General features: G+C 41.5%; 2 protein-coding genes across 2 annotated transcripts in view; both read left to right on the top strand.

Annotated features, from left to right (window-relative positions):
- Positions 1-999: 999 nt before the first annotated feature.
- Positions 1,000-13,378, top strand: LOC310794906 (scavenger receptor cysteine-rich domain-containing protein SCART1-like; the record flags this gene model as incomplete). Its single annotated transcript, XM_083656944.1, has 7 exons — positions 1,000-1,063; positions 3,075-3,323; positions 10,022-10,171; positions 10,951-11,163; positions 11,781-12,080; positions 12,214-12,220; positions 13,336-13,378. The coding sequence occupies 7 exons, from the start codon at positions 1,000-1,002 to the stop codon at positions 13,376-13,378; spliced, it is 1,026 nt and encodes a 341-aa protein (XP_083513070.1).
- An 8,526-nt stretch (positions 13,379-21,904) lies between these two features.
- The window catches only part of LOC310794907 (glutathione synthetase-like), a gene marked incomplete at its 3' end in the record, with an annotated part of 31,477 nt that continues 26,822 nt past the window's right edge, over positions 21,905-26,559 (top strand). Inside the window, exons 1-5 of the mRNA XM_083656945.1 lie at positions 21,905-22,037; positions 23,114-23,259; positions 23,992-24,067; positions 24,823-24,962; positions 25,067-25,183. Of these exons, the coding sequence (XP_083513071.1) occupies positions 21,918-22,037; positions 23,114-23,259; positions 23,992-24,067; positions 24,823-24,962; positions 25,067-25,183 (599 nt within the window). The 5' untranslated portion in view covers positions 21,905-21,917. The remainder of the gene's footprint in view (positions 22,038-23,113; positions 23,260-23,991; positions 24,068-24,822; positions 24,963-25,066; positions 25,184-26,559) is intronic.

Genomic DNA, 26,559 nt, shown 5'->3' on the forward strand with positions numbered 1-26,559 from the left:
GGGCTGTGAGTTGAGTATCACTGAAGTTAGACAATTTAGACAATCCACACACACACACACACACACACACACAAAGGAAAAGTTACATGCAGCCCCGTGCAGGAAGGCACGGCCACGGACGGATGCACGTAAACATGTGATCTGTATCCTGAAAAGACTTTTCTGCTATCAAAATTGTGAGGGGATTTTCGCTGCACTAGCTAGAGAGGGAGAGATTTTTTTATTGAAGGTAGTCATTTATAGCATCATGGCAACATTACATTTAACATATAAGGCACATTAGTAACAAAGACAAAGTACAACATGTATGATAGGGAAACAAAATAAAATAAATAATAATACTAAAATAAATAAAAGTTAAATTGAAATAATAAACTAATGGTCCATATTTATGCTAGAGGTTCTCAAAGATTTCCAGATCTGTATAAGCTTTGTGGAGAGACTTTGCATGTTTTCTTTTCATTAGTTTTAAGGCACTTAGATGATTGTCCACAAGGTCCCTTTTAAAAACAGAGAAAAGGGGTTTCATTTCCCTCCATCTAATGTGGCGACCTACTTACACAACTCCACTACTTCCTGAAATGAGTAGGGCATCTTGGTTTCCTGTCCTACACTATTGGATGAACTGATTAATGTCAGGTGTGCCTGATCACTGTTGTTGTGACTGCAGCAGTCAGGCACACCTGACATTAATCAGTTCATCCAATAGTGTAGGACAGGAAACCAAGATGCCCTACTCATTTTCAGGAAGTAGTAGAGTTGTGTCGTGAGATTGAAAGTGAAAGTGTGTGTCACACTCCAGAATGTGTGAATTATGCAAGTTCTGTGAAATTTCCATGGAATGGAAGGGGAGGTGCCTAGCTCCTTTCATAACTGTTTGTCCACATATGATTTCATCATCTGCAAAATGTTCCTGCTTTGCCTGTTCACAAGCTGTCTCTGCTTATAAATCCGTGCAAACGATCCCTCCACCTCACTCTGCCAGGAGCTGCTGTCACCATGTGGTCGCTCCTCCTGCTGCTGCTCCTCCACACCGCATCTCCGAATCTGGTGACCTCACAAGGCAAGTTCAAGCTTTTCTCTCCACATTTAACTGTCTATACGAGGGATCTGCCGGCGCAGCATTTAGGTAAACAAACCGCGTCACTGGGTGGCAACGGCAATGGAACCCTATGTAGTCTGGGCACCTTCCACCCCGCTTTTTGTCATGGGGCGTAAACCACGGAACCAGAATGAACACCGGAAGGCAGTGCGCCAAAAAACATCTGTGTTGCTGTTAGCTTGATGTCTCTTCCCTCGATTAATTGTCTGATGCAAAGCTTCTGTATTGGCTTAAAAAGATGTGAGATTGTGAATCCGCAATGTTTCTAAAAGAACTTCGGTACGTCCATCTTTTGTTTTGTTGTTTGCCGTTCTGATACTTGGGTCAAATTGTCAAGTTAACGTGAAAGTTGACGAGCTAGAAACGCTGCCATCCGGTCTAGGGCGGGCTCTAGGCCGGAACCAGTAGGGTGACAAAATCAATTGTGGGCGGGAGCCAGGCTCTTTCTCGCCGAGAAGAGCCTGGTGACGCGAGGTTAAACCCTATGGAGCCCAAGTGGTGCAAGGCTTGAATGTCTGACTCTGTTTACATTTAAAAAACTGTGACAGTTCACACAACTTTAAGATGACATGCATATATTATACATCAAACTCTTGAGCTACTTCTCCTCTGATTCAGAATAAGCGATGTGATGTATAGTTTTTGAGATTAACGTTTGTTTGGCACAACTCATACTATTAACTGCCACGGGGTTCCACATTTCTGGGTGTCAAGTGACGTCACGCTGATTCATCCTTTTTTCTGAATAATGGCAGATGGACAGTCATTTCATTATTTTAGCTGTTAACTTACATAACTGCATGCTGCTTAACATCTGTTTTTAGATCATGATATGATGATGACGATGATTATTATTCTAGAGAAGAGTTTAGGGTAAAGTTTTTTGTTTTTCTTGTTGCTGTAACTCAAAATGTTTTACAGATAGTCATCTGTTTTAAACAACTTCCGCCCAATCTTCAAGGTTCCCTTCATGGCCAAGGTCTTGGAAAAAATAGGCTTTTTGATACATTTCAGTCTGGTTTGAGAGCGGGTCATAGCACACTTGTTAGAGTTCTTAATGATATTCTTTTAGCAGCTATCTACTGTATCTAGACTCTAGATACTGGTAGTGATGGTGATGCCTCTCCTTCTGAAAATGCTGACTCTTCAGACTGAAGAATCTGATGGGTCTGCAAAAACTGGGTGGAGAAGGAGAGGTGGGGGCGGCTTTAGCTCAGGAGGTAGAGCGGGTCGGCCAATGACGCAAGGGTTGGCGGTTCGATCCCCGCTCCCTCCCAGCTGCTGTCGCTGTGTCCTTGGGCAAGACACTTAACCCTCCTTGCTCCGGATGGTGTGTAGGCACCCTGCGTGGCAGCCTGCTGCCATCTGTGTATGAATGGGTGAATGTAGACTATCTACTGATTGTAAAGCGCTTTGGATAAAAGCGCTATATAAATGCAGGCCATTTACCATTTACCATTTAGGTGGAGGGTGCGAGACTGTCAGCAGCCAAGTTGGGAGGCTGAATGAGATAGAAAAAAGCATATTTAAGAGGACAACAGCCATGTGATTGGCTTACATTGGGGTTGAAAAGCCAATGTGATAGGCTTACGAGGTGATGTGACGCTATGCTATTGGATAAAAGAGACCAGGTGGCAAACAGCTGATTATTCAATGAAGCCCGGAAGTTGACAGGTTTATTTTGAGCGTGTGGGCAGACTTGAAGGGGTGGAGTGAACTGAGGAAGCGTAAAGTGCAGATTATGGTCTTCCTGGTTGAACCTCTGTTAAACTCATCATACTACTCATCAAAAGATCATACGGTAGCAACACACCATGGTAAGACATACTGAAGTGTGAAGTTTTCAATACATCAATTGTGAAAATCAAAATATTGAGAATGATCAACTTAATCTAACCAGGTGACAGGCTGATCCTTAAGGGAGGTGAAGGGAACCCATGTGAGGGCTACATTGAAATCTTCCATAATAAAGAATGGCGCATTGTGGGAGATACCGGATGGAGCGAGAAGAACTCTGACGTGGTGTGCCGGCACATTGGCTGTGGGAGGTTTAACAACTCCATGAGCAGGAACATCCCCCGGCCCCCAGATAAGATAACTACCAAGGCCTGGCTCAATGAGCTGAACTGCACTGGGACTGAGAAGCAGCTGTGGGACTGTCCCAGTCCTGGCTGGGGCATCAGTGAATACACGGGCAGCTTGAAAAAGATTACATGTTCTGGTAAGACTGCACTTTAATCTTAGCCTGACTCCGCCAGATGGGGGCGGCATTGTTCCACAAATTCACAATGCGAAGCAAACCATCCATCTGGCAAGTCAGGTTACTTTAATCTCTATTGTTGGAGCTAAAGAACAAATATATTTTCTTTATCATTTGTGACATATCTGCTACTGTAGGCATTTTTGTAGTATTCCTTCAAAAAGTCACCCATTTCAAAATGTGTGTGCTAAAAGCAATGGTAATGATGAATGAAAGTGTTATGAAAAAGGTGTGATTGATATGACATTATTATCATTATTATTATGTTGTTGTTGTTGTTGTTGTTGCCACTATTACTACTTCTGCTAGTATTATTAGTTTTAGTATCATTATTGTTAATATTGTGGTTGTTTGATGTTTTAGAGCAGCACATTTTTACTGTAATTTGGCTCTTACCTTTTCTTGCTCTTCTAGGTAAGATCGATTTTCATTTGGATGAATTTCCATGTGCTGGAGCTGTCCAGTACACCAAGACTACAGATGGGACAACTTCTGAAGGCTACGTATGTAGACAGAATTGGGGTAAGCGTTATCTCCATGTTGTATACACACAGTATGTTGTATATAGTCTTTCTGATGGTAGTACAGCAAGTGGAAGATGTCTGCGCTCGAAGGAAAAGTCCTATGATTTCAGAGGTTTGCCTCAGGAGGGTGGGGTCCGAAGTCCCAGACAAAATCTGACAAGAATCCATGAAAACCAAACACACTGATATAAGAGCCTTGAGAAATACGTACTAGAAGTTCTAGTTGTAACAACATCAAAATGTATTTATTTACATGCATATTTACTCTGTAATGTATGTTTTTTTTCTGTCATGAAGAAAAACAGCGTGCAGCCAACTTTGTGTGCAAAAGTCTCAATTGTGGCCCCGCCAAGGAGATTCCTGATGCTGACATCATGACTCCAATGAATCCCATCAAGAATCGCCTATCTGTCCACTGTACTGATGCTAATGAAGAGCATCTCTGGCACTGTGCACCTTCATCAGCTTCACGTTGCCAAAACCAACAGTTTGCTTCTGTTATCTGCTCCAGTAAGTTGTTTCATTTATTTCTTTTCTCTCACTGCATTGATATGTTCTGTTTAGGTCTTGCCACATGTACAGTGGTGTGGTACAGCATCAACACAGGGATGTATACATGCTTGCACATTGACTCAGACACATACACAACAGATCACACACACACACACACACACACACACACACACACACACACACACACACACACACACAGAGAGTATAATAACTAACTAGCAACATGTCAGTGAATTAATAAAATGGTTTATTTTAAACAGAGCACCAGCGCTTGCAGCTGCGAGATGGGGACAACGCCTGTGCTGGGACTTTGGAGAAGGCAACAGAGGAGAACAACAATGTCGTTTGGAATCCTTTTCCCTGCAACGTAACAGACTCTGACTCTGATCTCTGGTGCAGACAGATGCACTGTGGTACCAAAGGCAGTCGCACCTGTGACAGAGACCAACCTGTGAAACTGACATGCTCAGGTAATGCAACTTATTAATATCCAACTGCATCATTTTCACACCCTCCTATAGCAATTATTAGGTTGATTTATTTTTCAAAATGAAAAACAACTTAAGGATTATGGTCTGGTTTCTTACATTCATTCTTTCATTTTCGTGTTCTGAAAAATTACACAGAAGAGACGACATTGTTTATTATTATGTTAAATGGGTTTGAAATTGGTATTTCTTTTTTTAATTCAGTGCAGCCTGCTACACACACTATTATAGTACGTTTATATATTATATTATATATATTAGATATATATATATATATATATATATATATATATATATATATATATATATATATACTGTATATATATATACTGTATATATATATATATATATTTATTATAGTACCATGTTCAGTTTTTTCAATTCTTTCTTTCAACAGAGAAAGTCAGTATAATTCTGACCAATGATGAGAAAAGGAGCTGTTATGGTGAAGTCCATGTTAATCGTTCTGGCACCCTGTCGCCTGTGTGTGGGTCAAATTCAAATGAATGGAATGGGAATGGAATCAATCAAAAGAATGGAGAAATGGTTTGCCGTGAGCTCGGCTGTGGGAAGGTGAGTTTCATTATTTCTTGTGAATGTCCATGTCAAGTTTGTGTGGCATTTAAATGGAAAAAATGACTGCTCAACTTGAGGAATGTCCATCGACTCACGGCCCGGGTCTCTTGACTAATGATTCGACTTTTAGAGGACAACCCCTGCTAGCAGGGCACTTAGGGATCTCAGGGCATCACGGCCAGAAGGGGCAATAATGGAGGCCATGGCCTCCAGGTAATTCCCACCCTGCTATCAGGGCCGCCGGCGGGGGGGGGGAGGGGGTTGGTTGTCCCAGTTGTCCCAGGCCCTGGATCGGGGGGCCCAATAAAAAAGTTGCTTCTGCAGCCTTAGGGGCCATTCAGACCAAAAGCGTTTTTGGAGCTGCCAGTGTCTTTCTGCAATTCATTCTCTATGTAAGGACGTGCTAGACGTGCTCCTCTTTTAATGAACACACCTGGCGTTTCAGCGCTGGTGGCGTCTGTTGTTTTTGGAGGAGCGCTGTGGGCGTTTTAAAGCTGCAAAAAGTTAGAGGAAAAGCGCGCTGCTCGTGTTTTCCACTCCTCCTACCTTCTCTCCTCCCGAGGAATTATCGACCTCCGCTGCTGTCAGAATTGGCAATAATCTGGCTTTCATGTTGACAGTGAACAACATCAAACAGACAAAACTAGCTGGCTACCGTCCGTGTGGTCGTTGTGTTCTGATCCGTACTGCACGCGACTGCAGGGGAAAACAAACGGAGCAGAAAAAACCCGCTCCATGCGCTTTGTTTTGTGCACAATGGACGTGCTCTCAACATGATTTTCATAGCGTTCTGACTGAAAAAAGCGCTTTTGGTGTGAATGTCCCCTTATGCTGATGTTTTCCTTTTAATAGCCTACATTTACTTATGCTCTTTTTGTTAACCCCCGGAACACTTTAATTCATCTTACCCATTTAGCTTTTTGGACCATTTTGTCCCCTAACCATATTTCAATCATGAGAGACCGGTCGGGAGGTTTAACAAGATACGTTATTTAGCAAATGGCATGCATGGCAAGTACTTTGGTGTATGACTCCATTGTAATATGATGCTCCTCTTGAGGCGAGAGGAGGGCTTCTGTATGAGCTAGGATAGAGAATCTACCCCCACCCCCCCCTTCCCGCGTGGGTCCCCATTTAGGGGCCACCAGTTGCCCACCCCTGCATTAGATAGATAGTCTGAAGTAAACAGGGTTCATTGGTGTCATTACAACTTTAGTTGTGACCTGAACGTCAAGATCTGGGGTGAAAGAGGCCTTACCCGAAATCCTAAATTATTATTATTTTTAATAATAATAATAATAATAATAATAACGATGATAATAATCATCATCATCAAGTTTATTTATATAGCACTTTTCAAAACAGTTACAAAGTGCTTTACAATAAAAACAGAATGCACAAATAATAAAACAGAATAAACAACAACACACAATAATATCTTGTATAAAATAGTGCAATCAAGGAAATTAAAATGCAACATGGCTACTAATAGTAATAGGCTGGAGGCGAAGTGAGATGGGTCTGTTCAGAGTCAGACCACTGCAACTTTGTTCTAGAACAGTTTTGTTGCATTGTGAATCAGTGGTGTGAACTGGGCTTAACAAGTGCTGGTTATTTAGACATTTCAATTATCCAAAAGCTTTCTTGAGAACATCATTTTCAGAATGTCAAATACTTAACGTTTTACATTTTCATCAAAATGTCCTCTGTCATGAATATTGAGTATGAGTAACATAGTAGCTCACTGCGTTAATATAGTATGAGTATTCAGACTTAAATGTTTTCCTCTATAGTTGATTGAAGCAACAACCACTGCAGGAGGACGAGGCAGCAAAGGGATACTGGACCATGTGAAGTGCTCTGGCAACGAGGCTTCACTGTGGCACTGTAAGGCCAAGCATGACCATGACAACAAAGAGCTCCCATGCCGATCCATCGCATACGTAGTCTGTGCAGGTGAGATAGAGACCTAAACACATCATCATTATGCTGCAGTAATGTCCTTTCTTGTCCTGTTGAGAAGTATAATCTATTTTACAACGGAGATCTGGTTAAGATGGCAGCAGCAAGTTCAAACCAGAACAACAATTAAAGCACTGCTTAGAAAGTTGAGTTAGATGAGAACTGGTTATGTGATAACAAGTATAAGTAGTTGTATCTGCCCAAATGCATGCAGGTGATGGTTCGTTGTTTCTCATTTTGTTATCAAATCTCTCTCTGTCATTGTACAGCAAGTCTGACAAACGAGGAAGTGCATTTGTCAGACGGTCTAGGAAAATGTGCCGGGAGAGTGGAGATAAACCATAGAGGCCAGTGGAAAAGGGTTCGCAATGACGGATGGACTGAAATCAATTCAAATAAGGTCTGCAATTTCCGGAAATGTGGGAATGCAAAAACGTCTTCTGACAAATTCTCCCAAGGAACAGTCCCATTTCTGGATAAAAGATTGACTTGCCAAGCCAATGCCATTAATATTTCTGATTGTTTCACAAATACGTCTCCACGCACCTCTCCGACGAAGACAGTGGACATAACCTGCGAAGGTGAATATTTTCTCTGTTTGTCTGTCTAGCCATCTGTCTCCCTGAATGTCTCACGATTTCTCTCAATCTTCATTTCCATCTATAGGCTATCTGTGTACGCTAGATTAGAGATGCAGGATAAAAGTGACTCAACTGATCCTGAAAATGGCCTTCATATTTCTCAGGTTGTTTCAGTGGAAACTGAATCAGAATCAGAATCAGCTTTATTGGCCAAGTATGTAGACAGACAAGGAATTTGACTCCGGTATACAGTGCTCTCAATGTACTTACAAGGTGCTCTCAATGTACTTACAAGGTGCTCTCAATGTACTTACAAGGTGCACTCAATGTACTTACAAGGTGCTCTCAATGTACTTACAAGGTGCTCTCAATGTACTTACAAGGTGCTCTCAATGTACTTACAAGGTGCTCTCAATGTACTTACAAGGTGCACTCAATGTACTTACAAGTAAGTAAGTAACCTTTATTTATATAGCGCTCTTCGTAGCACGAGTGCACAGAGTGCTTCACAGAGGACCACATACAATTTAAAACAAGTAATACAATTAAAACATCTCATATAATTAAAGCATATCTAAGAAAATGCAAAATTAAGCTAGCAGAAAAATAGCTGAAATAAAGACAGACATTGCAAGCAGAAGAATGAAATAAATCAAAACAAATCAAAACAGTCGGTAAAATCTATGTATGGCCGAAAGCTTTTCTGAACAGGAAAAGCACTCAATGTACTTACAAGGTGCTCTCAATGTACTTACAAGGTGCTCTCAATGTACTTACAAGGTGCACTCAATGTACTTACAAGGTGCACTCAATGTACTTACAAGGTGCTCTCAATGTACTTACAAGGTGCACTCAATGTACTTACAAGGTGCTCTCAATGTACTTACAAGGTGCTCTCAATGTACTTACAAGGTGCTCTCAATGTACTTACAAGGTGCTCTCAATGTACTTACAAGGTGCTCTCAATGTACTTACAATGTGCTCTCAATGTACTTACAAGGTGCTCTCAATGTACTTACAAGGTGCTCTCAATGTACTTACAAGGGGGAAAAGAAAAAAAGAAAAGGGCAAAAACAAGCCAAGACAAACAAACAAGGACATCAGTCAAAGGCGCATAAGCTGGCTGCTAATTACATTATATACAATACAATAGTAAGATGTAAAGTGACCATGTATATAGGAGAATAATACCTATGTATAAACTAAGTGTATGTAAACAACACTGGATTGTAAACAGGCTATATACTGTAGGTATGATATTGCACAGTTGTTTATAGATCTAAATAAGCAATGCTTTAGTACAGTAATTGCACAACAATCATTACAAGCTTATTGCACAGTTATTAACATAAACTGTAAGAAAAGGAAAAGAAATTCACTTAATTCCTTGCAGTTTGGCAACCTATTCCATACAAACTATTAAAACAGATACTGTATATTAATTCCATTGCCAGCTGCAAGAGTACTGAAATAATTTGACTCAAGTAAGACTCCAGTACCCTATTACTTACCAGAGATATTAATAGAGTAATTTTTTAAAAAGTATGGTACACTATTACGCTCAAAAGAAAATCTTTTAGAATTACAGCACCAAAATCGACAGATGACCCGTTTTGACATGGTTCTTGCAAAGAAGTCATTGAAAGAACTCCAGAGTTACTGTTTCTCTATAAAAGTAAGATATCACTGTTTCACTGTGAAACAAGGACACAGTGTGTCACAGATGTGAAGCAGCTGACACCGTTCAGCAGTGTTGCAGAGAGGAGCCAATGATCCTGCTTCAGTGTGTTGTCACTTGTCAGTAGACATTGTCGTGCCTCCTAAAGGCCACTAGGGGTCAGATAGGCCAACAGTGAGTGAGTGAGGTCCATGAGTTGCATCTTAGAAACATGAAAAAGCAGCAGTAAATTTAAGCTTAAGATTGATCCTTGTTCATCCGTAAATGCATCCAGTAAAATTATTTTAACCTCCTCTTTTCTGTCTCTCTTTGCTGCTATCCCACCCACCTCGGTCAGAGCACAAGGTGGTGTTTCTGAAGGATGATCCTGTTCGGTCCTGTTCTGGCAAAGTGGGGGTAGAGTGGGAGGAGAAGACCTACTGGCTCTCAGGGTCCAGCGAGACATGGAACAACGAGGCCGCCAACGTGGTGTGTCAACAGATGCACTGTGGGAATGTTGTAAACTATGCCTCTATCTCTCCTAGTGCTCTAAGTGCTGACATGAGACGTCATGATGTTTTCCCTGATTCTTACACCTGCTCATCCAATGATACATCTCTCACTGACTGCCCAAAATACACTGGAGCTGCATCCAACGACAGCATTGCTGTTGTGAAATGTTCAGGTAATGTAACACTACACTTATTTTTTACTCATTTTTTAATGTGTTTTTTTGTTTTATCCTTCTGCATTACATTCACTGTGCCCAAAAAAAATCCACAAGTGCCGTCATGTGTTTATGTCACTGATACTTGAAGGTCAGATTTATATATATATATATATATATATATATATATATATATATATATATATATATATATATATATATATATATATATATATACACAGCTGGTCTGATTTAGGAAATTTGGAAGAGTGATGCATTGGACCTATGTTCTGGCATTTAAAAAGAAATACACTGATTGACCTGATGGGGGCACCATTACTATTTTGAATGTAACAAAACTTGGGAGGGATGATACGTTACATAGGTTGGCCCAAGGGGTGTCTGTATCTTTCATGGGGGACGACATGTTTCACTTGTTTCTCCTTTGCCTTCATTCTGAAACCAATAATCTGCTGAGTCAGCAAACATCTTCATGACCCGTTTTGCTATTGGGTGTTTGATTGACTCAACAGGGAACATCACAGTGAAGCTGACACACAAGTGTTATGGGAAGGTGGAAGTGTGTGTGGAAGGAAGCGAGTGTGGTGGTGTGTGCGCAGATACCTGGTCTGATGAAAAGTCTACGTTGCTGTGTGAAAACCTGGGCTGTGGAAGCAACATCCAACGTGTTGACCTCCTAAAAAAGAAAGAAAAAGTCACCATCAGTAGTTTGCACACTACGCGGCTGACCACCAACCTGAACGAGAGCAACATTGTCATAAACAGCGACAATAAGTACTGTACTAACAACCCAGTCTATGTGGCTTGCTCAGGTAACTGACACTTTGAAAAGCATTCATAATAACAGCAAAAGATCAACCAATGTGATTATTGTTAGATTGCTATGCCACATCTTTTTTGTCAGCTTAAATGTCTTTCCACCATCCTGAAATCTAAATTTAAAATGTCAGGACCCCCTGTAGCTCTCTATGGTGATTTATCACTTACTGCCAGTTTTAGAGGTGTATATGATTCAAATAATATGGCTTTTGAAGGCCAATATTGAGATCCATATTTCAGACGTAGCCAATGTTTTGTGCTGCAGATATGAAATATCTTTCAAGTTAACAATTTTCATGCCCAAAATTACAGCAGTGTTTCCCCCAGAAATAAATTTTGGCAGGGTTGAAAAAGAAACCAGACTAATGAAATTGTCATACTACTACAGTAATAACATAATAATACTAATGATATTGCTGAAATTACAGTACATCATACAATATAAACCAACATATCACTCTAACCATAGATATTTGTAAGGAAAATGTATGCTAATATCATTTCACTCACACAATTGTGACATCTAAGTTATTGTGCAGGTGTATGTAGCCTACTACAGTAGGCCTGAGTCGATGGTTTTAACTCTGTGATGATCATTGTTTTCATGCAGGTAGTCTCGAGGCCAGGTTCCAGGATTCCAGAAGTAAATGTTCTGGAAATCTGGAGATTTACTATCAAGGCGTGTGGCGTCCAGTCTGTAAAGATGCTCTGAACAGCAATGTCCAAAACACCATCTGTAGAGAGCGGGGCTGTGGAGACGCTGTCAAAGTGCTCGATTTCTTTGGACCTCCTCCAGACAAACCTTACGTGTCAGGCCTGACATGTGATGCCAACAGCCCGTCATTAGCAGCATGTAGTGCTGTTTCCCACTCCGCCAGTTGCAAACTTGCTGGTGGTCTCCAGTGCTCTGGTAAGTGCCTTGGTATGGTGGTCTCCAGTGCTCTGGTAAGTGCCTTGGTATGGTGGTCTCCAGTGCTCTGGTAAGTGCCTTGGTATGGTGGTCTCCAGTGCTCTGGTAAGTGCCTTGGTATGGTGGTCTCCAGTGCTCTGGTAAGTGCCTTGGTATGGTCCCATATTGCTCACCCTCAAAATGTCTTCATTAACACTAGAGTGCTCAGCCTGGTCTGAGCAGGATGTCATAAATAGCAGAGAACATGCTCCATCTGCTAATATAGTGAGAGAAAAATATGTTTCTCCACCATGAAAAGTTTACATGAAGGAAACACGACTAGAAACAGGAAGTGATTTGACATTTGCAGATATTTGCCTTCAACTTCAACTTGACGACTCCAGTTCAATTTCCAACTTCTGTGACCGTTTTCTTTTCAAACGTTTATTAAAGCTTGACCATTGTTACGCCCCAAGTCTAGGGTTTAGGGCAATACCATGAAATTCAGACGGAAACCAAGATCAAAGGTACGAAAATGTTTTACTTTGTAATTTCAGAGGATAAATACATTAGTTTTCTTTCTTTTTGTTAACAGTGAACAGTTCCAAATCACATTGGCATAAACACAACATACATTACAGTTACCTTAACTTAACCCATACATATAACAAAGAAAACTAAACATAGGGGTTGCTGGATGAGCAAACATGGATGAGAGTGGAGCCCCTGTCACCTCCACTCTGTCTCCATGTTGTCTGACTTCTGCATTTGTAGACAGCAGTGGCTTGACTCCAATCAGCTACAATCAGCAACAGCCACGTTCAACCAATTGTCTCCCAGCAGACCAATCCAGATGAGTTGAGTCTATGAATGAGAGCATGTTACCAAAGAGTCTACATGACAAGAGAAAGATCCCCATTGTGGAAGAACAAGTGTTGTCCAGGAAATAAAACCAGATTCATAACAGAAAACTACTCAAAATGAAACTAACTAACGACCCCAGTCGTAACAACCATACCTAACCTTAACCCCTAACCTTTAATTGAAGTTGTTTTACTTGCCTAAACTTAACCATTAGTATTTTCACATGACAGACCAGTGGAAATGGCAAGTCCAGTTTGTGCTATTGTTACATCATCCTTCCATGGTGGAGCAACATAACCTTTAAATTGTCCACAACATGTAATCTGCATTTCAGAATTCTTAACAACATTTTGTGAGATGTATTATTCCCTCAGACTCTGAATATTTCTTTCTCTGCTGCTTCTTGTCTTAGGCTGGCAGAAGATGAAACTGGTCCTGGCTGGAAAGGCCTGTGAGGGAGATGTGTATGTTTCCAGCAAGGGAGAAACCGTTCCTGTTTCCAGTGAAGGCTGGACAGATAAAGAGGGGGAGAGACTTTGCCAGGATCTGAACTGTGGCAACTTTCTATCAATGAAGTCCACAACACTGATGAAGGGCACTATGTGGCCCAAAAGTTTTGACTGTAGTAATGTTACAAAAGTAGGTGGTCCAGGAAACATCTGGGACTGTGAACGCGACAGAAAACCCTCACTGAACGAGCAGCTGTATGTCTCCTGTCAAGGTAAAACACATGATCACTGCAAACTAAAGTATGCTGATATTAATATAGAGGCTTTGCACAAATCATATCTGGCGCCAGCTGTGCACAAATAGGCTACAACTCAAATATATAAAAACTAGGCACGGAAGGAAATATATATAGGCTACCTAAGATTGTATGGTGGTGGGTGTAGGTAAATTCATTAACATTAACATAAGTAAACGTGAACAGTCTGATCATGTAGATTTGATTCCAAATATAGATTATTGTGACACAGTAAAGTGTCTTGTCTTTAGCTCTAGCACCAAGACAGGTATAGCTGACAGGCCAGCAGGCTAATTTAGCAAAGCAACTGATGCTAGATACAACTACCAGATACTATAGTATATAGTATCTCTGTATGTATGTATGTATATACTATATACATTAGCTGATGTGTCAATCAGATGCGTTAACAAGATGGTGATGGTTAATTGATTATAGCTACTGTAGCTATGAAGCTGGCATTTTATGAACACAAAATGAAACAGATGGATCAGTGGCAAAAATGAGCGCTAGTCAAAAAACTGAAAATAATTAAATCACGTGAATTTAATTATGTTGAGATCAATCTGGGAACGCAGTCTGACAACTACTAAGACTCTGGGACAGACAGCGGGCTGAGGAAATCTGCCCCAAGACTTCCGCTTCCGTGCACCGCGGTCATTGTTTACAGTCTGAGTGACGTCAGAATGGAGTTGGATTTGATCAATGTAGACTTTTTGTAGGTGTTTTAGATCCAGATGATGACATTATGGTTCATCTCTATGAACAGAGACCTGCATGAGACTTTGTTGTAAACAGTGTTGGAATGTGAAGTCTTGGTGCAGACGTCCGCCCTACACAGGAAACCCTGAAATACCAGCCGTCTGTCATATTAGTCGTCGTCAGACTGATGGACTCTGGCTGCCCAGATTGTTGTTGAGATGAATAAATTACACATTTAGAAACGCAGTCGCTTCCAACCAGAAACTATTGATTTCACTGATTAGTTCTCCTGGTTGAAGGTGTGTTCATCATTGATTAGTTCTCCTGGTTGAAGGTGTGCTCATCATTGATTAGTTCTCCTGGTTGAAGGTGTGTTCATCATTGATTAGTTCTCCTGGTTGAAGGTGTGCTCATCATTGATTAGTTCTCCTGGTTGAAGGTGTGCTCATCATTGATTAGTTCTCCTGGTTGAAGGTGTGTTCATCATTGATTAGTTCTCCTGGTTGAAGGTGTGCTCATCATTGATTAGTTCTCCTGGTTGAAGGTGTGTTCATCATTGATTAGTTCTCCTGGTTGAAGGTGTGTTCATCATTGATTAGTTCTCCTGGTTGAAGGTGTGTTCATCAGTGAAATGGTGTTGGTTGAATAAAAACCTGCATACACTCAGCCCTCCATGGCACCGTGACACATGGTTGCCTGTCCCTTCTCGACAGTGTGGTGCAAATTGAAAGCCATATACCATTCCTTCAATGTGGTGTCATCTACGCAGACTTGATCATATCTAGTGGCCTCAGTAAAACATCAGAAACCACCTCAGCTTCATTTGGATGAGAATAAACACAGTTCTACAGTATGTGACCCAGATAAGAGTTATCCCACATTTAGCAGATTGGGCTCACAAAGGATTAAACAGCATATTCTTTGCTCCTTTATTGTAGATGAATTTTAATTTCTTGTTTTCTCATTGTTTTCCTTCCTAGAACCCAAGGTCAGCCTTTCAGGCACGTGTCATGGTGAGGTGCAGATTGACGGTGTCGGGGTGTGCGGTAGTAACTGGGACGAGCAACATTCCAAAATAGTTTGTCAAGAGCAAACGCCAACGTGTAGCAACGCCATCGGTTTTAAGAAATCTACCACTACGGGCCGTCGCTCTGTCTATGTCAGCTGTGAGGGAGACGAGGGCAAACTTGGGCAGTGCATGAGAACCACAGGAACGTGTAGAGGAGGATTGGTGTCTGTTTACTGTACAGGTGAGTGAGAAGAGCCATTAGCTAAGCTATTTGGTATAAGATCCACCTTTAAAGCATCAAACAGGCAAGGTGGATCATCAAGCAAAAGAAATGATTGCACTCAAGAACACACATTTTAGCTGCAAACACTTTTTAGTGTCGCAACACCTTTGTGTTAATTGTTCCCCTGCTGCTGCTTTCTACAGAATGTATTAACATAGTATTTAAGTATTTATTACTGCTGGTTGTATGTTCGTAAGATCGATTGATTGATTGATTGATTGATTTATCATAAAATGGAAGCCTTCCGAAGACCTATGGCTTAAAATGACCCATGAATGTATCATTTGCAGGGAGCATTTCAAAAAGGGTAATTGGTTGATTTCTTTGGGAATACAAAATCCTAATTTCATTTTTGATGTAGAAATGTACTTTTCAATGTTGCTCTTTAAAAAAAAGACAACAGAAATTACTCATTTACTCATTCAGTCAAATTTCAGTTAAATGTTTCAAAGTAACATTGTTATTACTGTTCTACAGTAGTAGGCTACTGTCCGAAATGAAATGAATTAATCTGAAGTAGACACTGTTTACCAAGCTGCAAGAAATGGGGCGGCTGTGGCTCAGGAGGTACAGCACATCGTCCACTAGAAGGTCGGTGGTTCGATCCCCGGCTCCTCCAGTCCGCATGTCGAAGTGTCCTTGGGCAAGACACTGAACCCCAAATTGCTCCCGATGGCTGTGCCAGCATCCTGCGTGGCAGCTGGCCGCCTTCGGTGTGTGAATGGGTGAATGTAGGCACATTGTAAAGCGCTTTGGATAAAAGCGCTATAGAAATGCAGTCCATTTACCATGAAGTTGTGATGTCTTCATTTTTTTTTACAGGCAGTGTCCAATTCAAAACCAATGAAACATGTGGAGGACAGATTCAAGTCAGAGTTGGAGACGATGAGTATGAACCTGTGTGTGTCCCCACTCCGAACTACGAACTCACAGCCAATAATAAGGAGCTCCTGTGTGAAAAGATTCCAGGAAATTGTGGAAAGGTTTTGGATTCTACTGGTCAGAATGTGACCACGGCAAAAATGGTAAACTCTTGTGTTGTCTTGGGTAAACTCTTGGTGAATCCCTGACCAATGTATTTGTATATTATATATCTTTTTAAATGGATAAATTAATTTGTCTTTTTTTGTGAAACAAAACTTTCTATTCTGTTGTATGACTGTGTTAAAAAGAACAAGGAACTTTTAAATTGGATGCTGGTGAAGCAGATAAAGTTGGAAACAACACTGCAGTGCACTGCAGATCACAAAGACATAAAACATTGTGTTGGCTACAAACGCAAAGATCGCCCAAAGTCTTGTGATAACGCTAAACCAGCTGAGATCTACTGTGACGGTAACGCAAAGGACTCATATTTTCTAAATCTGTCAGAATCATTCTCAAGTTATTCATTCCATTCAAATCAATGATTGTTTTGCTTATATCAGTTTGTGATCTTATCTGGCTGATAATGAAATGACATAAAACTGAACTTGTTTCTAACATAAAATCTATTTCTGATTGGTTTAAGATGGCACGCTACTCTGAGTGATTGAAAGTATGGCAAAAGTAATGTGACCGTGTGTGATTTCAGGTTATGTTATCCCTGAGTATGTTGAGCCCCCAAAGAAATCCGACAACAGATTGATATTGGGTCTTTCCCTCGGAGGCGTCTCTCTGATTTTGGTGATTTTGCTCTTCCTCTTTTTGCGAGGACGCATCCTCAAGATCGCCAAATGTGAGTATCTTCATCTGTTACAGTCTTGTCTAATCATATGAGATTCACCACTAGACGGCAACCGGTACGGGATGGGATTAGCACCCCATCTTGGCTTTCTCGTGAGGGAGAAATCCAAAACGCTACGGATTAGCCTCCTGAAAATCTGCGCAAAGATCGGCGCGGCCTGGGGTCCTTCAGGCTAGAGCGAGGTGCTCGACGCAGGTAAATGACGTGCAGCGCACAGGCCCTCTTGAGGCGTCCTTGAGGCATCCTCTCAGCCTCTGGATGCCACAGGAGGGTCTGGTGAGACGAAGGAGGAGCACGGCCGGGAGTAACCCACAGAGCCTAGATCCTCCATGCACCGAAGGGCCAATACTGCGGCGTAGCACTAGCTCTATTGCAGCGGATTGGGCGTTCTAGCTTACCCCTCCCGCGGGCAACGTTGCAGACAGAGTAGTAAGGCTGATCCGTGAGCGGCTTCTGGGACGCGAGTTGGGGTCTTAATTGGCCTCGGCTGGGTCTACTGGGCGAGGGTGTATGATGTTGACAGACCCGTAACATCTTACGACCCCAGATAACATCACTGATGACGCGTCCCAGCGCATGCGGCAGTAGTGTATTTGAGAATAAGTCTAATCATATGAGATTCACCAGTGTCAAATCAAAAATGCAAAACACCATAGAAAATTCTGTTTGGCTCAGTGGCCCAGTTGGGTTCTCAATAATTTACCAATAATTGTCTTGGTGTATTGCAGCATTCTGTCGTGTTTGAATGTGAAGCCTCTGATTTAAGAGATTGAATGTCAGTTTCAGTTTTACTTTGTAGTTTTTATGTCAAGTTGTCAACTGACAATTTTATCACTTCTAACGCATTAACCCTTTAAACTCAAGTTCAACATTTCAATTAAGTGAATCATGAGACAAGCCATCTTAATGTGTCTGATTATCCCAATGTAAAGGGAGTTAATGGCACCATTTAGCCACAAGAGGCCAGTCTTTCTGCACACTGACAAAACCTTGACCACTGTAAACATTTCAGAGATGGTGTCACGTTCATATGACGTTTTCAGCATTTATATTTGTTGCAATAGGTTAGTTGCTTGCTCTACTGATGTATATCAGTACATTTCTAATGCTATTCTCTATCTAGCAAGATGTTTAAGGAAAGAGGTGGCGTTTGAAAGTGGCGATGAAGCACTACAAATGAAATGAGTCTTCAGTGACAGGGGTAAGTGTCCAAATAAACTTAACTGTGTAACAAAAGCCTTTTTTATGCAGCGACATATTTTAAACAATCAAGTGGTGTGTGTAATGCTCTACCCCTACATGATATATTGTGCTGGTGTGCACTGCCTCTTTAAATGGCGGGATTTATATATACATCGCTGCTGATTGGGTAACACCTCTGACATGCCCACTAAACAAGGGACAACATACCTGAAAGCCTGTTGCACACTGTTTCAAGGACACATGACGTTCAACCTGGAAAACGGATCACACGGTGCACACCGTTTAACACATTGAACACATTCCTGGGCTGAACACCTGTTTGAAATTAGAGCCAATCACAAACCTGGCTGAATACCTACAGTATTTGAAATGAGAGCCAATCATTTGTTTAGACATGTGAGCCAATTCTGGGTGGAGTTCAGCCCCGCCAACACATAGCAAACAGTTTATCTAAACAAAAACGGCTGTGCACACTGCCTCTTTAAATGGAGGGGTTTATATACACCTGGCTGCTGATTGGGTAACACATCTGACACACCCACGAAACAGGAGACAAGCGGCGTTTCTCAATGTTAAGGCTCCTTCCTCGGCAGGATGGGTCCTTCCATGGTTTTTCCTAGCCAGCGAGGAAGGACTCTTGCCTGCCCTCTGTAGGGAAGACCCATCCTAGCCTGGGTAAACCCAGTCCCCAGTGACCTGCTCTCAGGCTTACCCTGCTTACAGTCACAAGCCTAGTGACTGAGAGCAGGTCTGAGAGCAGGTCACCAGGTTTATCCAGGCTAGACCCATCCTGCCAAGGAAGGATCCTTAACATTGAGAAAAGGCGAACATACCTCAAAGCCTGTTGTGCAACTAACCGTTGCAAACCGTTTCGAGGTAACATGACATTCAACCCGGAAAACGTAGCACACGGTGCACACCATTCCGCAGATTGAACACACCCCTGGGCTGAACACCCGTTCCAAATGAGAGCCAATCACATGTTTAGGAATGATTGATCTGTCACAGTGGAACCAAGTGGATGACTCCAAAGGCAAAACCACAACTGTTTCAACCCAAAACTAATTTTCCACTCTGGTTTCAATTCTAATTGGGCGGGTACTGTCCCAGTTATCAAGAGACAAACAGCAAAAGATATGATTTCAGAACACAGCCATAGATAAAATAATAATAATAATTATTAATAATAATAATAAAATGTGTAATAAAAACAATTAATATAAAAAAACATTGATAATTCTTTATAGTTCATCAATGAGAAAAAGGACATCATAGTATTTGTTGCAACTGATTGTGCACAACATAGTGATTATTGCTTTATATCATTTCCACTAAAGCTGATTTGGCTTTATCTCTTATTTGACATATTTTGTGTTGTATGTGTGTTATAGTGTTGTCGGCCTGTCATCAGTTAACTTGATCAAATGCATGTTCTTTCTCTTTAGGCGTGTAAAATGGGAGTGAGAACTGTGGGACTTCAATCAACACGCAAAGTTCCACTTCCTTGTTTCTTACACAGGAGGATGCTTGTTTTATTTACAATGGCTGTTATTGCCTGATACAATATTAATTTGATGGCTTTTATAAGATGTTCAAATGTGCTCATGTTCATTGGGATTAGTGCAGAGACTTATTGAAATGAGCACTTCTATTCTGCAATCGCATGTACAATTACATTCATATGAGTTTTGTTGTATTCAGCAGTATTTTTGTATTTCAGTATTATTTATATATATATATATATATATATATATATATATATATATATATATATATATATATATATATATATAAAATTACCATTGTAGTGCTGGTTTATGGTTGTATTTTGTATTTTTGTGTGTGTCTTGTAAACCCATGCACCCACATGCACGCTGCAAGAGGAGAGAGAGGTCAGTCAGTATGGACTGAGTGTCCGCACTGCTGGTGTAATTAGCTGGTGGAACCAGTGGAACTGCAGCGTGCTTGAAGGTTTCAGCTGGGAAAATGTAGCCATTCTAGCTGTGCTTTCAACCTAGCCTACAACAAGTCTTTCTGCCCTGTGTGATCTGTCGATTTGCTCTCAGGCTATAAGCCAGGCCCATTCAACTGGCGGCCCGGGGGCCAAATCAGGCCCGCCAATCAAGTCACACCGGCCCGCCGACTGTCCACTGTTTCCGTTTTTCATCTGTGTATTTTGACGTGTATTCTTTATTTTATTTCCGTTTCTGAAAAGAAAATCGAATTACCACAAACATGTTTCAATGTAGACAAATCTAAATCTTGAAGATGTGGTGGCACGTTGTGTCAGTACAGCACTACTGCATGATGATGATGGTAATAATAGCTCAGGGAAATGTCCACCCCCCCCGGGCTCTTAGCTTTCTGACAATGTGGGCTCCTAGTTGAATAGCCCTGCTATAATAGGGTCACAATCACAATAGGTTTCATATTGGCACTGCTGAGTTTAGCAGCCCTGGTTATCTCAAGGAGGGTGTTGTAACAACAAGTGAAATGAATTCCTACAATACCAGATCTGCCCAATATTCAATTCAGAAACCTATTGCAGGAAGGAAGCCAAGCCCAAACGTCATTTTGTAACACTGCTATCAACTTTTGGAATGATTTACCTGCTTCAGTGCAAGGCATAAACACTGTGAATGTCTTTAAACGTGCTCTCAAGACTCATCTAAAAAATGAGATGTTGACTAGAGAGTAATTGCAACACCTTTGTTGAGATTCAATTTTGTATATATCATATATTTTATGTGTCATTGATAGACAGGTCTGTTTTTCTTTTATAAAGTACAATTGTGTAATACTAAGGTTTTGATATTTGAAGGACCCCAGTGGAAATAAGCAGGCTTCTAGTTTGTAACTTTAAGCTGCTTTACTGGGCTATCCTTGGATCATTTTACTCTTCGATTGACATAATGTGTACTTTTTTTTACTACTGTATTAATGTCAATTTGTAATGCTTTTATGTATTCTTGATCCGAAATAAACCAAACCAAACCAAACATAAGCGTTTCAGTTTGGCTCACATGACAAAAAGGAACGCACCTGTTACACACACATCAGCTTTCAGCTGTCAGTTGTTTCAACATGAGAAAGGAATTTTTTACAACTTTTTTTTTTACAACCATTCTAAAGCAAACGACACTGGGCAGGGCCAGCCCAGCTGAACACATGGGGGACGTCCTTAAATAGCCTTCTTTTCATTGGTTTGATTTTAACTTTCGTTCTTTGTAACCAAACTGATATACCAAACTACATAAGGAGGATGCTAACTAGTTAGTATCATTTGGACTGCATTTTGCTGGGTTGGGAATATGGCTACAGATAAGATGCTACAAGGACTGATGTTAAACCCTGACAGACTGAAGGCTTTGGCAAATGAGGCAAAAGAATTTGCTCTTCAACATGGAGTTGTAATGAGGACCTTTGAAACACCCAACTCATCTGAGGTCAGGTTTGTCATTTACACTGTAGATATAGACCGTTTCACCACAATTCTGTTGCTATAGAGAACAGCCTGGACTAGTTTATTTCCTGTCGGTTACTGTATAGCAACCAATGCAACATACATACTTTACATACATACATATACACACACACACACACAGGTCTACATACATACATGTATGTATATATGTATGTAGGCCTGTGTGTGTATGTAGGCCTGTGTGTGAGAGAGAATAAAATAGAATAGAATAGAATAAAACTTTAATTGCTACACGACCAGGTGGTATTTGTTTTCGGTACGTACAGGATGTAGAAATAGACACTGCATCATAGTTACATCACATAAGTGCGTCACAATAAAGTGCATCCAGACAACACCAATAACAGTGTGATTACAGCAAACAACAGCCAATTAACAAAACCATTGACGAGACACACATAGAGCCACATACAGTACACACAGTGCAGCAAGTCCTTGTGTTTAACAGAGGGAGTTGAGTGTTCTTATTGCTGTGGGACAGAAGCTGTTTTTAAAGCGGGTGGATTTTGTGGCAAGTGACCTGAGAAACCTGGATGGGAGACGCCTCCCAGAGGGGAGGGTCTGGAAGAGCTGGTTTACAGGATGGGAGACGCCTCCCAGAGGGGAGGGTCTGGAAGAGCTGGTTTACAGGATGGGAGACGCCTCCCAGAGGGGAGGGTCTGGAAGAGCTGGTTTACAGGATGGGAGATGCCTCCCAGAGGGGAGGGTCTGGAAGAGCAGGTTAGCAGGATGGGAGACGCCTCCCAGAGGGGAGGGTCTGGAAGAGCTGGTTAGCAGGAGGGGAGAGGTCAGATATGATCTTTTTTGCCCGTTTTGAAACACGCTGGTGGTAAATGGATTCGATTGAGGGGAGGGCAGAACTGGTGATCTTGGAGGCCTTAGACACAATGCGTTGTTATTTCCTCTGTCAGTGACTGTCAGTGTTTCTATATATATGCCTTTCTGATATATATGGTCTAATGTGATGCTCGTCATGTTTTTGGCTGTAAAGGCAGTGATGAAATGTAGGCTACATGTGTGCTGCTGCTGTGGTTTCAGGTGGTGACCTACGTTCCATTCACCCTCTTCCCCTCGCCTGTGCCCAAAGCTGTGTTCCACCAGGCTCTGGCAGTGCAGACTCACTTCAACATGCTGGTGGACAAGATCAGTCAGGACCCAGGCTTTCTGCAGGAGGCTCTCGCTAGGTAGCCTACTACCTAGGTAGCCTACTACCTAGCTGAACATCAACAGGGTTTGGGATTAACGGAATACATGTAGGGGGGTGACCTATGACATCATCGGTGATGTCAAAAGATAATTTTGCTCACTAATGATGTCACTGATGACATCACTGATGATGTCATAGACATTGTGACATCATCAGTGATGATGTCATAGACCAGGGGTGGCCAACTGGCGGCCCATGGGCCACATGCGGCCACCGACCTCACTCAGCGTGGCCCCTCGCTCAATTTTTTTTTTTTTTTTTTTTTTTACAAGGCGGATGTTTTTGGTTAGGTTAGGTTACCACCCAAATTTGTGTTTTTATTTGATTGTACATCCCAGAACATGGCGCTAATGCCGTTAGCATTGTCCATCCACATACTGTTTAACGTTAGCATTTGAGCTAGCGCTTTCAAACTATATCCAGGATGCACATTGCACATGCAACATTACTATTAATATGACATATTTGGGTGATGTACCCCATCAAATTGCGATAGCGGGCAGTAAAGCTAGAGCAAAGCTGGTAGCGAGGACATTTTTTTGTGGCCCTCTCTATCATCAAAGTTGCCCTTCCCTGTCATTGTCACAAAAATTTAAATAGACAGAACCCACTTAATTTTTTTTTACAAGATATTGAGGTTTAACACAAATAAATTCCAATAGCGACTGAATGAAACCAGTGTATAATATGTTGTTTTGTCACTTCTCAGCACTGTCCAGGCAGACGACTTCACAGCGAAGCTGTTTGACATTTACACACAAGTTCAGCAGGAAGGCAGCACTCAGGTAAGAGTCACATGTTGTTGTTTTTTTAACAATCTGAGGGGAATGTGAAAATACTGGTCATAGTTGTATAGCCATAGGGGGATTTGATTTGATTTGATTTTATTAGACGTCAATCATAGAAAAAACAAGTTACAACAAGTTTATCAGAGCGTCAGGGATACAGACACATGAAAGTCTTTCGACTTATTTCCACTGTGGTCCCTGGACTGGGACAAACAACATAGTAACAAATACATACAATACACCAATTAACACCAATAAATAAAATAAATAAAGCATCCTAAGCTACACTACTGTACCTACAGCATAAACACACCAAGAGTTAATACTAAAAAAGGTGACCATTCTATTCTGAAACATTATCTAAAAGCCATGCTTTGACCTTTATCTTAAAACTGAGATGGCTGGAGATGCTCTTTATAGCTAGGGGTAGAGAGTTCCAATTAACTGCTCCCCCAAACTGGGGGGGGGGGAAATCACTATGACATGCACTGGTAAAATTCATAGAATATTTTTCTCAGGATGCAATAAGACAACCAGAATTCAGGGGGGAAAAAACTCCAAGCTCCGACTCGGCTTGAACGGTTGTCCAACTTGGAATTACAGGTTGGAAATTCTGGTAACATTTCATTGCTATGAATTTCCGACCTGTAATTCCGAGTTGCGACAACTGTTCAATTCATTTTTAACAAGGCCACAACCTGTTTTTCTTTTTGGATTTGAACTTGCATGGGAATTCTGTTTATTCTTTCCAGTCCATTGTGTTGGGTGTGAACCGGTCCGACTACATGCTGAACCAGAGAGAGGATGGGACCTGTTCTCTGAAGCAGATCGAGATCAACACAATCGCAGCTGGTGGTTTTGGTGTCTCTGGCTTCCTCCCTATCGTCCACAGGTACTCTCTAGGTCTAGGACATGCTTTTGTAGAAGTGGTTTGGTACTGCTGGTTTTCGCAATTTGTTGCCAAACTGAATGGTAAAATGTTGTGATTGCCATCAGGCACATCCTCAGGTTGGTTGGTCTGCTGGAGGAGAGCCAGCATGTTCCCGACAACAACACACTTGCTGCAGTGGTCAGAGCATTCGCCAAGGCCTGGGAGCTCTATGGAGAACAGAAGTAAGCAGGCACGTGCACACATAGACATCAAAGGGGGCTTGAGCCCTGCCTTTTTTTCAGTCTGTAAAAAGTGCCCTTTTCTGACCATGAATGCATTTCTAATGGTGCTTTGTATGGAAATTGCCCTTTCCATGCTGTCACTGAAGGCAGCATTCAAAGAGAAATGCCTTTTCCGAACTCTCTTGGCCTTGAATGCACCATTTATAATAGGCTTCTGCATGGAGCAGTGTTTTTTTAAACCGCCCCTGAAGGCAGCAGGCAGCAGCCCAAAAACACATGTGGCCCGTCCCCGCCCACTCCAGCAGCAGTGCGCACTGAACTCCGCTCAGCCATAGAGCAGCAACCACATGACATGCAGCAGCACAGGCGCACCCGCACACAGTCTGACAGATATATAATATGAGTCAGTCAGTCAACGTGAATCAGGTATGTATGTTTGTCAAAACAAAGAATTACACAGAGAGCCACCCCCCCCCATTTGTTTCATGTTGAAATTTCGGCGGTACAGACAGGCATGCAGCAGCGAGGCGAGCAGCCTGTACTGCCGTTTTACACCCCGCCAGAGAGCACCAAACACAGCCTTCATGTGCTAGGAATGAGCCCCCAAAACATAGAAGTCACCTCGATGCTTTTTTATGCTTTTAAAGCGTGTGTCTAGGTGCCAGGGCACTGAGGGCAGGCCTCTGGTCTGGAGGGGATGCAAATCACATCTTATGGTGGTCTATGTAGCAAAAACGGAGTTAAATGACTGCAACTGTAATTCGGCTTTGTCTGATATCGATATGTATTCCGTAGCCACTAGCCAGTGACGACTGAGTGAGCCTCATTTATGGCTACTGGCCTGGGTAGTTGTTGTGGCTCTTGTTCGACTTGAATGAATGAATGAATGAATGAATTAATAAATAAATAAATAAACCATCCAATAAATAAATAACCAAAATATAGGGAACAAATGCAGAATTGTTGCTCTTGAAAATATTTGTTTGTCAATGTGTCTCCTGATAAGGGCAAGGCTGTGTAGAGTAACAATAATGCTGAATTGCTTCTAGAGCTTCATCAGTGACAGAATACTGCAGACCCCTTCCGCACAAAGTAACCAGCTTTTCTTTTATTTATTTTAATATTATTTTTAATTCAAGCACCTTATTCCAGACGGGTTTTCTGATCTCCTCCTTCACTATTGGAAAGGGATGTTGTGTTGTTGAATCAGCAAAAAATAAACAATTTTCTAATACACCTTATCTAAATCTTCTGTCTTGCTTTTTAGAATTATGGTTAAAATGCATGGTATATTACAAGCCTCATTCAGTATCGTTCAATGTTTCTGCCTGTGTTGCTATCTCCTAAAGGGAGAAAAGGAGCAAATAAATATTGAT

This window comes from Poromitra crassiceps, assembly GCF_964638095.1.
Source record: "Poromitra crassiceps genome assembly, chromosome: 20".
Taxonomy (NCBI): domain Eukaryota; kingdom Metazoa; phylum Chordata; class Actinopteri; order Beryciformes; family Melamphaidae; genus Poromitra; species Poromitra crassiceps.